Source organism: Parus major, chromosome 19, assembly GCF_001522545.3.
Source record: "Parus major isolate Abel chromosome 19, Parus_major1.1, whole genome shotgun sequence".
Classification (NCBI taxonomy): domain Eukaryota; kingdom Metazoa; phylum Chordata; class Aves; order Passeriformes; family Paridae; genus Parus; species Parus major.
In genome coordinates this window covers 8,580,983-8,591,440 of record NC_031787.1, presented here as the reverse complement: position 1 = coordinate 8,591,440, position 10,458 = coordinate 8,580,983, and the positions used below count along the sequence as shown (strand labels likewise).

Sequence of the window (10,458 nt, the reverse complement as noted above, 5' to 3'; positions counted from 1 at the left end):
TGTGCCAGCTGTGTGCCAGCTGTGTGCCAGCTGTGTGCCCCGGTCCCATTGCCCGCTGCCGGGCGGTGTCTGTGACGTGCCCGCAGCAGCTCCTCGCTGGTCCGTGAGCGGGGGATCCGAGCCAGGAAAAGCAGCAGAGCAGCTCCGGAGCGGTTTTGCTGTCCCGAACCAATGCGCTGCACAAAATCCACTTCAAAACGCGCTCAGCATCCACAGAAAAACCTCTCCATCTGCTCCAGCGCGTCTCCGGTTGCTGCTGCAGCCCCGGGTGCTGCCCTGCCGTGCCCTGGGCTCCCCGCAGCAGCCAAGGCACTGCTGGATCCTGGAGAATCCTTTTCCCCTGCTGCAGCCCCGAGGCCAAGGAGCTGCATGTGGGCACAATGCGAGCAGCCCAGGCAGAAGGGGAGCGCTGGGGGAGCCACCAGCACCGGCAGGGAGAGGTCTCTGAGCCCCTGGACTTTTTTCTCTGACCCAGAGAAAAAACTTAAAAGTCAAAAAACCCCAAATGTGCCCTGGAGTTGTTCTGTCCCAGTGCAGGTGTAATGCAGAGCCATGGAAAACCAAAGCCTCAGGCATTTAACGCCATCTCCTAATTCAAGGAACTTTGATTTTACTTTTCTACTCAGCAAAACTAATCCTCCTCCCTGTAATTAATATGCTGCTCAAATGGATTCTTAATTACAGATAAATCACAAATCTACACACTCAACTGTTATGCTTTTCAAGTAATAAAACAGAACATTTGTCTTCCTCAGATGAACAGAGCCCAACCAGCACACCATTTCCCCCTTTATGAAGAATTCATTTGCCTTAGAAAGAAAGTCTTTAAAAAAACATTGCAGGGATTTCTTGAATAGGGGATCAAAGCTCCCACACTGCTGGAAACCATTTTTCGCTAAATAAGATGTGAGTAAAGGGGAAAAAAGTAAAAGTTTTTTGGTGGTGGTTGGGATTACAACACCCTTGGGAGGGACGAGGACGTGGGGTCAAGAAGTGGTGACCAGGTTAGCAACACAGGGAACAGAAGGGGAGCACAAAGGAACAGAAAGTGGAAATGGACAGCTGAATGAGGACGCATGTTTCTGTGCTGCAAGAGAATGGATGCTACATCAATTCATACTGAGAGCTGAGGGCTGAGGGCCTGTTAATGGATCGGGGGACACAGCAGGGGTCAGAGGTCACCAGTGTGCTCAGCCGGGCTAATTGACTGTTATGTGCATATTAGTGATGATGATGTAGCAGGAGGGCAGGACGTGGGGGCACACGTGCAGGAGTCCCCCTGTCCTGGAGTTACACCTGTGGAACAGATGGACACACACACAGATGTTGGCTTGGCTGGATTTCTTCAGGAGCCCGTGGCTACGGGAACTCGGGCCTGGCTGTGCATGTGATGGAATAAATGTGCTCACCTGCTTTGCTGTGCCATCTTACGGGATTTTATTTCAGCTCAGCCCAATGACCTGCCCAGTGGCACATCTCACCTGAGCTGCTCTGCACCACCCTGAGCCCTGAAGGAATGGGGCTGCAGCAGGGTCAGGAGAGCACCTGGCTGTTCCCCACCCACCGTACCTGCTGCTGTCCCAGGGACTCCCCGCAAGGATAACCAGCGAAACCAGGAGCCTGGGCTCTCCCCCACATCCCTGGCCAGCCTGTGGGCATCCTGCCAGTGTCTCCAGGCACAACAGGCAGTGCTTTCCTGCCCTGCTATGGCTGCATCCAGCCCTGGAGTGCTGGAAGTGCTGTGCTTCTCAGAATGTGCGGCCAGGGCAGAGGGGTCAAGGGAAGACATCAGCCACTGCCATAAAGGCTGTTGCCCCCTCAAGGTGGCTGTGGCTGGGGGGTTGATGCCCCCTTAGCCTGGCACAGGAGGATGTTTCCTCGTGGTGCAGCTGGAGTGGGAACTCCCTGTGAGGAGGCTCTGTGCTTGTCCTTACAGCTTGGGTGAGTGACAGGGAATGAAGTGAGGCATCCTGTGCCTGGTGGGGTTTCTGCTTCTGGCACTTGAGGGACACCCTTCTCTGCAAGGCTTTAGGTTCTCTGCAAGGCTTTAGGTTCTCTGCAAGGCTTTAGGTCCTTGCTCGGAGCAGGAGCAGCAGTGATGAGAGTCCCAGCAGCTCCAGAGGGTGGTCAGGGCTGGAGCAGGCTCCCCAGGGAATGGGCACGGCCCCAAGGCTGCCAGAAGCGTTCTGACAATGCTCTCAGGCACAGGGTGGGATCATTGGGGTGTCTGTGCCAGGCCTGGATGATCCTTGTGGATCCCAGCTCAGGATATTCCATGGTGCCTTGCTCCTGGCACAGGGCTTTCTGCCCTCAGAAGCAGAGCTCCTCACCCCTGACACAAAGGGATTTCCCAGCTGACCGATGGAGAGAATATTCCCTGTTTCCTCACTCTTGAATCTGCCAACAGCATCCCTTGGTGAGTGATGGATATTGGAGATGATTTATAGTTCTTTGTTACACAAATGCCTCCACATTCTTCCCCACCCTCTCACAGCAACCACTAGTGACTGCTCCTAGCAGAAAGCAGGAGCCTCAGCCTGGGAACTACACTAAGGATGCAGAGCTGAGCCTTTATTCGCTGTAAATACACCACTGGGGACACAAGAAAGGGAATTGTCACTGCTGTGGTGCTCTACACCCAGGTTCCTGGCTCTGCTTCCACCCATTTGCCGGGAAGTTGAAAGTCTGGCAAAGAAAAAGTGCTATAAATCAGGCAGAGGAGGATGGAGGGAGGATCAGGTTTACCCAATTTTTCATCTCAAAGTTTGTTATTAAACTAGTGAATGTTACAGGAGGAACTGCCATGGCCTATATGTCTTAGAGCTCTTGGATTTCAGCAACATAAACCTTTAGCCCTTGAGAGTTTTATTACATTAAATAATTTTTGTCACTGCTAATTAAATTTCTGTATTGTTTTCCTCCATGACCAAGGGAAAATCTGCATTGTTTGATCTGATAGAGTACTAGATTTACCTGCACTATTGGATCTCACAGTTTATCATAATGAATAAATACATTAATTAAATAAATTCTGATCTTAATCTGGGTAAACTTTCTTGAATGCCCTGAGGAGCTCAGCCAGTTGCCAGGTTGTTCCTGCCACGGCCTCAAGCATTTCTTTCTTCAGGCACACTTGTGAGGCTGGATTGTATCAGTATAAATCAAGGATTAAGCAGAGTGGTTGTGGGCAAGGAGGCAACATCATCCTCCTGTCTGCTCCCTCCCAGGCTGCAGGACGGCAGCAGGGCTGGCAGGGGCTGCTGGAGGCATCCGCACCCCGCAGGGGGAAGGAATCCTCCCTCGCCACCCTGGTGGTGTCGCGACAGCCGCTCCCATGTCGCTGCGGCCTGGGGCAGCCTGCCCACGCCGTTGCCATGGCAGCGGGCGGCCATGACGCCCCGCGGGCGTTGCCATGGTGCCCGGCCGCCGGAAGCGATCCCGGGAGCTTCCGCCGGCGGCGCGGGGGCTGCTGGGAGCAGCATGGAGACCCACGAGCTGTTCCGGCGCTTGGGTGCCGGGGCTCGCTTTGACGTGCGGCGCTTCGGACTGGACGCGCGGCGCTTCGGGGTGCGGGGACACCGAGGGGAGGGCTCGGGGAGCGGCCCCTGCGCGGTTCAGCCTCCGGAGCCCAGTCCCCCCGCGGCCGCGGCGCTGAGGAGCGGGGCCTGGCCGTGACACGCTGTTCCCTCTTCTCCCGCAGGTGGTTAAAGGGAACCGCGGCAGCGTCTCCCTGGAGAGCCTCGACTTCTTCGGCAACAAGGAGGGAGCCCCTCAGGGATCTGCCGAGAAGGGCTGGGGGCTCGCGGGGGCTGGAGAGGAGGCGAAGCAGCAGAAAGATGGGAAAGCAGGGGAGAACGATGGAAAGAGGAAAAGAACGGCAGAAAGCAGTGAAAGGAAAAGAAAAAAGAAAAAGACACGAGGTATTTGTTACACACACGCATGTATCCCTGCAGAATCATGAAAGAATTCCAGAATGGTTTGGGTTGGAAGGGACCTTAAAGCCCATCCAGTTCTGAGTTCTTGGCTGGCCTGGATCAGAGCTGATCTCGTAGCTGGGCCAAGATTCAGTGCTGAGAGCTGGGGGTGTGACTGCCATCCTTCTGGAGTCTTCATTAGTTTTATTGAGAATGAGAGAAAAAAGGTTCTGAGATTTTTTTTGTCTCCAAATAATGCCTGTCTGTATTTTACTGAAGGAAATTCCAATTTGTTTGCAACTTCCAGGAGCAGTTTCAATGCCAGAGCTGTCAGAAAACAATGGAATAAAGTGGATGTCCTCTCTGGAAGCAAAATTTGAAGATGCAAAAGACAAAAAACCTACTGCAGAGAAGCTTGAGCGCTTGAGGAGAGAAAAGGTGGGACCAGGGAATTCTGAAGCAACAACAGGTTCCTGGTGTTCTGTGGGTGTTTGATCTAAAATTGAGGTTTATTTATGGTAATTTCTCGTTGGAGGAGGGTGACTGAGTGTGGCAGGAAGATCCAGATTAATCCATATGTGGTGAGTTTTATGGTGTAAAATTGTAAAGGAGTTTGTCTTTTGCCTTGCAGATAAATCGCTTCAGGAACCAGCACAGAATCAATGTTCAGGGAACAGATCTCCCTGACCCCATTGCTACCTTTGATCAGCTTCAGGAGGAGTACAAAGTCCACCCTAAAATCATAGAGAATATTCAGGCTGCAGGCTTCCATGTCCCAACACCAATCCAGATGCAGGCAATTCCTGTCATGCTGCATGTGAGTTCTCTGGGATTTCAGGGATTCTGGCAAAATTTGGGGCCTTGGCTGTGTTTGTGGCTGTTTTAAAGCTGGATCAACTGCATCAGAATTGAAAGCTTAGCTTTCACAGTTTTTCTCATCTATACTTTTCCTGAGGTATTTTGGGTCAGTTTGCAGTGTTGATATTTGTGGGAATGGAATTTTTACTCTTTTTTTTCTTTTTCCCTACTGATCTATAAGCCCTTGTTTTTTCTTGCAGGGTCGGGAGCTTCTGGCTTCAGCTCCTACTGGGTCTGGAAAAACACTGGCATTTTGTATCCCTCTCTTAACACATCTGAAACAACCCAGGAACAAAGGATTCAGGGCTCTGATCATATCACCTACCCGAGAACTTGCCAGCCAGGTGTGTGTTGAGGGAATCTCACATTGATGGCCTTCAGTGTTTTCACTCTGCATCAACAAAATTGCAGCTTAGTAAATATTTTTTTCCTTTACTGCCCTCACATATCAGAGAAAGCTAATTTAAATGTTTCTTTCAAGTCTTTTGGCTTTGTGAAGTAGGTACATATCTATTATCTGAGTGTAATCTAAATGATTAGATTAGAGGCTCAAGATTCTTTGATCATATTTTAAACTGCCCAATGCTCAGGTGCTCTTAAAACTTCCTTTCCTACTTGAGATTGCTATGAGAGGTTTATCTGTTTGTCCCAAACTTGGAGTTTCAAGGACTAACTAAAACAAAGCTGTGTTATTGAAATAAAATAAAAATTACATCTTTGGGCAGTTTTTATTCATGTGAGAGAGGGAGCCACATATGTTAGTGGCATGAATAATGCTTGTTAGAGAGCTGCATTTTATTCAGAGAGCTTCTCTTAACACTGAAATCAGGGGATGTTTGAAGCTCTAACTTCAGGATTAGGTTGCTCAGAGAAGCTGTGGCTGCCCTGGATCCCTGGAAGAATCCAAGGCCAGGCTGGGCATGGCTTGGAGCACCCTGGGATAGTGGAAGGTGTCCCTGCCCATGGCAGGGGGGACTGGATGAGCTTTAATTTCCCTTCCAACCCAAACCATTCCATGCCTCCATGATTGCCAGCAGTTTTCTGGTTAGAAAAGTTCATCAGCTCAGTTTGAAATTCCAATCTCTGCTGCCTTTCCAGACCCACCGGGAGCTGGTGAAGCTGGCAGAGGGCACAGGCTTCAGAATCCACATGATCCACAAGGCAGCTGAGGCAGCCAAGAAGTTTGGGCCCAAGTCTTCCAAGAAATTTGGTAACTGTTCTAAGGACTGAAGTGCTCCTAAAGAATTAAAAAGTGTCTCTGACCTTTCTCTTTGGGCTGTGTGGTTTTAAAGAGATGGTTAAAAAGTGGAAGGGAAGAAATGGGAAGTGAGCCTGACATGGACTCTGCTAAATTGTACCTCTGGCAGGTTAGGTTGGAACTGGTGTTTCTCAGGTGTTTCTCTGTTTGTTTGGTTTATTTTGTGTCTTGGTTTTTTTTTTTGACATTTTTCTTCTTTTCTTGTAATAGATATTCTGGTTACTACTCCAAACAGACTCATTTATTTGCTGAAAGAAGATCCTCCAGCAATAGACTTGAGCAGGTATGAGAGTCTGTTTGAAATGTGCTTTGCCACTCAAAAGTGGCACTTCTAAAAATCAAACCTCCCTGTTCCTAGTGTGGAGTGGCTGGTGGTGGATGAGTCAGACAAACTGTTTGAGGATGGGAAGTCAGGATTCAGGGACCAGCTGGCTTCCATCTTCCTGGCATGCACCTCCCACCTGGTCAGGAGGGCCCTGTTCAGCGCTACCTTTGCCCATGACGTGGAGGAATGGTGTAAACTCAACCTGGACAACATTGTGCTGGTGTCTGTTGGAGCAAGGTAGGTGTTTTCTGGATTTTTTATTTCCTGGGAAATTGTTTTCTTTGCATCATCAGCCTGCTTGGTTTTGTTTGTGTTGTTAGTCAGCACTGCAGGTTGTTTGCCTCCAGAGGAGATTGTCTAGGCACATAGATCTTTCTCTTGTGTTGGATAAAGTGTTCTTTTCCTTTGCCAATTACTTTATCATCAAATAAAAATCAAACTTAGGAGCATACACTGGTGAAATAGATCTTGTTGTGCAGTATTTCTCATCCACCAGGTAATACTTTTATGGGGGTTTTATATATTACATATATTGAAATATATAAATTTTTGTTAATGTATATAAAGACACTGAACTGTTTCTGTTGGATTTCTGGTTTCAGAAACTCTGCAGCAGAGACAGTAGAGCAAGAGCTGCTGTTTGTTGGATCTGAGACAGGAAAGCTAACAGCAGTGAGAGACCTTGTTAAAAAGGTATTTTGGAGAGACTGAGCATGGTCTTCTTCCTGTTCCTGAGCTATGTTCTGTCAGAGACTCCCAATTTCCCAGGTCAAACACTTCTCTGTGACACATGTTAAATCATTGCCCAAATCTGCTGTGTCTCAGTTTCTGCAAGGAAAAGGACTTTGGAACCTGAGATAAACTTACTCTTTTGCAGGGTTTTTCTCCTCCAGTCCTTGTTTTTGTACAGTCTATTGAGAGGGCTAAAGAGCTTTTCCATGAGCTTATTTATGAAGGCATCAATGTGGATGTCATCCATGCAGACAAGACACAGCAACAGGTAGGAGGATTTTATTTCTTTTCAAGAAATGCTTTAGAAAGACAGCTAAAAGCAAGAGTCTTGGAATGTAACTGCAGGTAACTGTGGCAGCAAATTCCTGCAGATTTTTATTCAGAGGTTTAATTTTATTCCTTAACATCATGACAACTTTAAGGAAACAAGTTCACCTCCTTTCTCAAATTGCTGTTTGGACTATTTCCAAATAATTTTTCTGCTCTTTTCCTAGAGAGACAAAGTAGTGCAGAGTTTCAGAGCTGGGAAGATCTGGGTGCTCATCTGCTCAGCACTACTGGCTCGAGGGATTGACTTCAAAGGTGTGAATATGGTCATCAATTATGATTTGCCAACGAGTGCAGTGGAATACATCCACAGGATAGGTGAGGCATGGCTCACAAATCACCTCCTTTCTTCCATTTCCCATTTCTTTAATGTAGATGCTCTCGTTTTTGTCAGTGCTCTGTGAGCCTTATTTAGATGTTTCAGACATAGCTGTGCTTTCATTCACTGGGAAGAATGTTTGGGGATTGGCTCTTGGTATATCCTTATTCTGTGAACATGCATCAGGAGGCTGGGGCTGTGAGGGGGAGTAAAGGGAGATGCCTAAAGTAAAATCTCTACTCTGCAAAATGTGTGCTTGGCAGGTCGTACTGGAAGAGCAGGACACAGAGGAAAGGCAGTCACTTTCTTTACAGAAGATGATAAACCTTTATTAAGGAGGTAATATGTCTTTATTAATAACACCTTTATTGCTTAAAAAAAAAAATCACCACAAAAGACCAACAACAAACCAGCCAGTTTGTTTGGTTTGCTGTTTTCCACAAAAAAATATTTATCACTTGTCTAAGCACTGGAGTTGATCTCTTCCCTCCTCTCCTTTCCAGTATTGCCAATGTTATCCAGCGAGCTGGCTGTCCTGTGCCAGAATACATTAAACATTTGCCCAAACTGCAGAGGTATGTTCATTTGAGAAGTTAACCTGTCTTTTAATCAGTGCTTTTTAATAACTTATGGTAGTTTCTAGAACGAGAAGCCCTAGTAATTTCATCTTTCTTCATGAAATGTTGTTCTCAGCAAACAAAAGAAGAAATTCATTAAGAAACCTTTGACAAGAGAATCCATTTGTACCACCCCAAAGTGCTTCTTGAAAAAAGGCAAAAGAAAAATGTAAGTAGGTTCTGCTGAAGAGGAGGTAAGAGATGCTGTTTATCCAGAAACAGCCCAGAAAATTTAAGTAAAGTAACAGATAGCTTGTTTGGATGAACCACCCAGTCATAATGATTTTAGTGATGAAGTTTTAGTGTCAATATCTGTCTACTGGAGCTTGGATTAATGACATTTTGCCTCTTGTGGTGCCATGTGTCAGGGGATAGCAGCCTGAATTTAATCCACTGGTTATGTTCAGGTGTCTTGATCTCCAATGTTTTTCTTGTAGGGAGACTACAAATGAAAATGCTAAGGGAAAGAAGAAGGGTAAAGAAGACAAAAAGGGTAAATTACAGACTGTTTCAGAAAGCTGAATTCAGACTGGTGAGCTGGGGCTGACACCTCTGTCTGTGCTGGAACAGAAGAATGAAGATAGCAATGATGGTGAAGGGAGGAGAACATTTCTCATGTTTCCTTTGGGGTGAGGGTGGAGGTTTACATGCTAGAAAGTCTACTGCAATGCCAGGAGAGAATTCCTGGATGCTTCTTATAGAAGCTGGAGCAGGTGCTCGTGCAGTGAATGCTGTGTATTTCTGAAAATAGTTAAAATCAGAATCAGTTTGTGTTATTTTCACACAGTTTTGTATTGATCCTTGAAAATACTGTCTGTTCAGATCACCCCTGACACTTTTTTAGACACTTTCAGGAGATTCAGAGATAAAAACCACACAATGTTTACCGTCAGGTTTGATAAATGCAGCTGTCAATCCTTGAACACTTCAAAAAAAGCCAAAACAAACCCACTTGCATGTGAAAGTAAACCCTTACTCTTACTACTGTTTTTCTTCTATAAAATTATTTTGAAATAACTAGTATTTTACATGTCCAGTAATTTTGTACTGTTTTATAAGTGAGCCTGAAACCAGAATAAACAAGGTCATAATTCAGAGATCTGTGTGTCTTTGCAGCCTCGGTGGAACAAGTCTGCAGGCAAAAAAAGGCCCAGCTCTGTGTGTTTTTCCTGTCTTCATCTGCCCAGTGTGTTCTCAGCCCACCCTGGTTTTGTCATCAGAATTCCAGTCAGGCAGGAATGGCTTCTTTGCAGCTACAATCCTTTAAGGAAGAATTCCTTGGCAGGATTGTCTTGGTTTAATCCAGTTTGGATGGGGCAGCCACAGCAATCTGTGCCAAGGCCTCAGCACTCTCACAGGGAGGAATTTCTTCCCAATATCGCATCTAACCTCGCTCTGTCGCTGTGAATCCATTGCCCCTTGTCCTGTCACTTCAGGCTCTGTCACACGTCCCCAGGTGACCCCTGCGGGAGGTCTGCTGGAAAAGCAGCACTTTTCTTTTCACGGAAAAGCGGTGCTTTGGATGCTGGAAACCGGCGTTCCCGAGGGGAAGCCAGGGCCGCTCACCCCTATCCGGGCCGATCCTGGGTAACCGCGGGGCTGAGGGGGTGTGGAACCAAAAATACCGAGGGATTGTGGGGCTGTGAAACCGAGAACCCGCGGGGCTTTAGGTCGGTGGAGCGGAGGAATTGTGGGGCTGTGGCTCTGTGGGGCTGCGAAACAGAAACCGAGGGGCTGTGGAAGGGTTAGGGTTAGGAAATGTGCTCTGTGGGGCCGCGGCTCCGTGGGGCTGTGGAAGGGTTGGGGTTAGGAACCGAGGGGCCATGGCTCCGTGGGGCTATGGAAGGGTTAGGAACCGAGGGGCCGGGGCTGTGTGAGGCTGTGGAAGGGTTAGGGTTAGGAACCGAGGGGTCATGGCTGTGTGGGGCTGTGGAAGGGTTGGGGTTAGGAACCGAGGGGCCGGGGCTCCGTGGGGCTGTGGAAGGGTTAGGGTTAGGAACCGAGGGGCCGGGGCTGTGTGGGGCTGTGGAAGGGTTGGGTTAGGAACCGAGGGGCCGGGAATGTGTGGGGCTGTGGAAGGGTTGGGGTTAGGAACCGAGGGGCCATGG

At 48.0% G+C, this 10,458-nt stretch overlaps 1 protein-coding gene across 1 annotated transcript; it reads left to right on the top strand.

The window, feature by feature from the left end:
- Window positions 1-3,458: 3,458 nt before the first annotated feature.
- On the top strand, window positions 3,459-9,447 carry DDX52 (DExD-box helicase 52). Its single transcript, XM_015646573.3, has 15 exons — window positions 3,459-3,567; window positions 3,701-3,920; window positions 4,222-4,352; window positions 4,546-4,731; window positions 4,973-5,116; window positions 5,871-5,982; window positions 6,241-6,313; window positions 6,389-6,592; window positions 6,958-7,048; window positions 7,233-7,355; window positions 7,582-7,732; window positions 7,997-8,072; window positions 8,237-8,308; window positions 8,427-8,519; window positions 8,788-9,447. Exons 1-15 carry the CDS (start codon window positions 3,481-3,483, stop codon window positions 8,870-8,872), a joined length of 1,848 nt encoding a protein of 615 aa, XP_015502059.1. The 5' UTR covers window positions 3,459-3,480; the 3' UTR covers window positions 8,873-9,447.
- The last annotated feature ends 1,011 nt before the right edge of the window (window positions 9,448-10,458 follow it).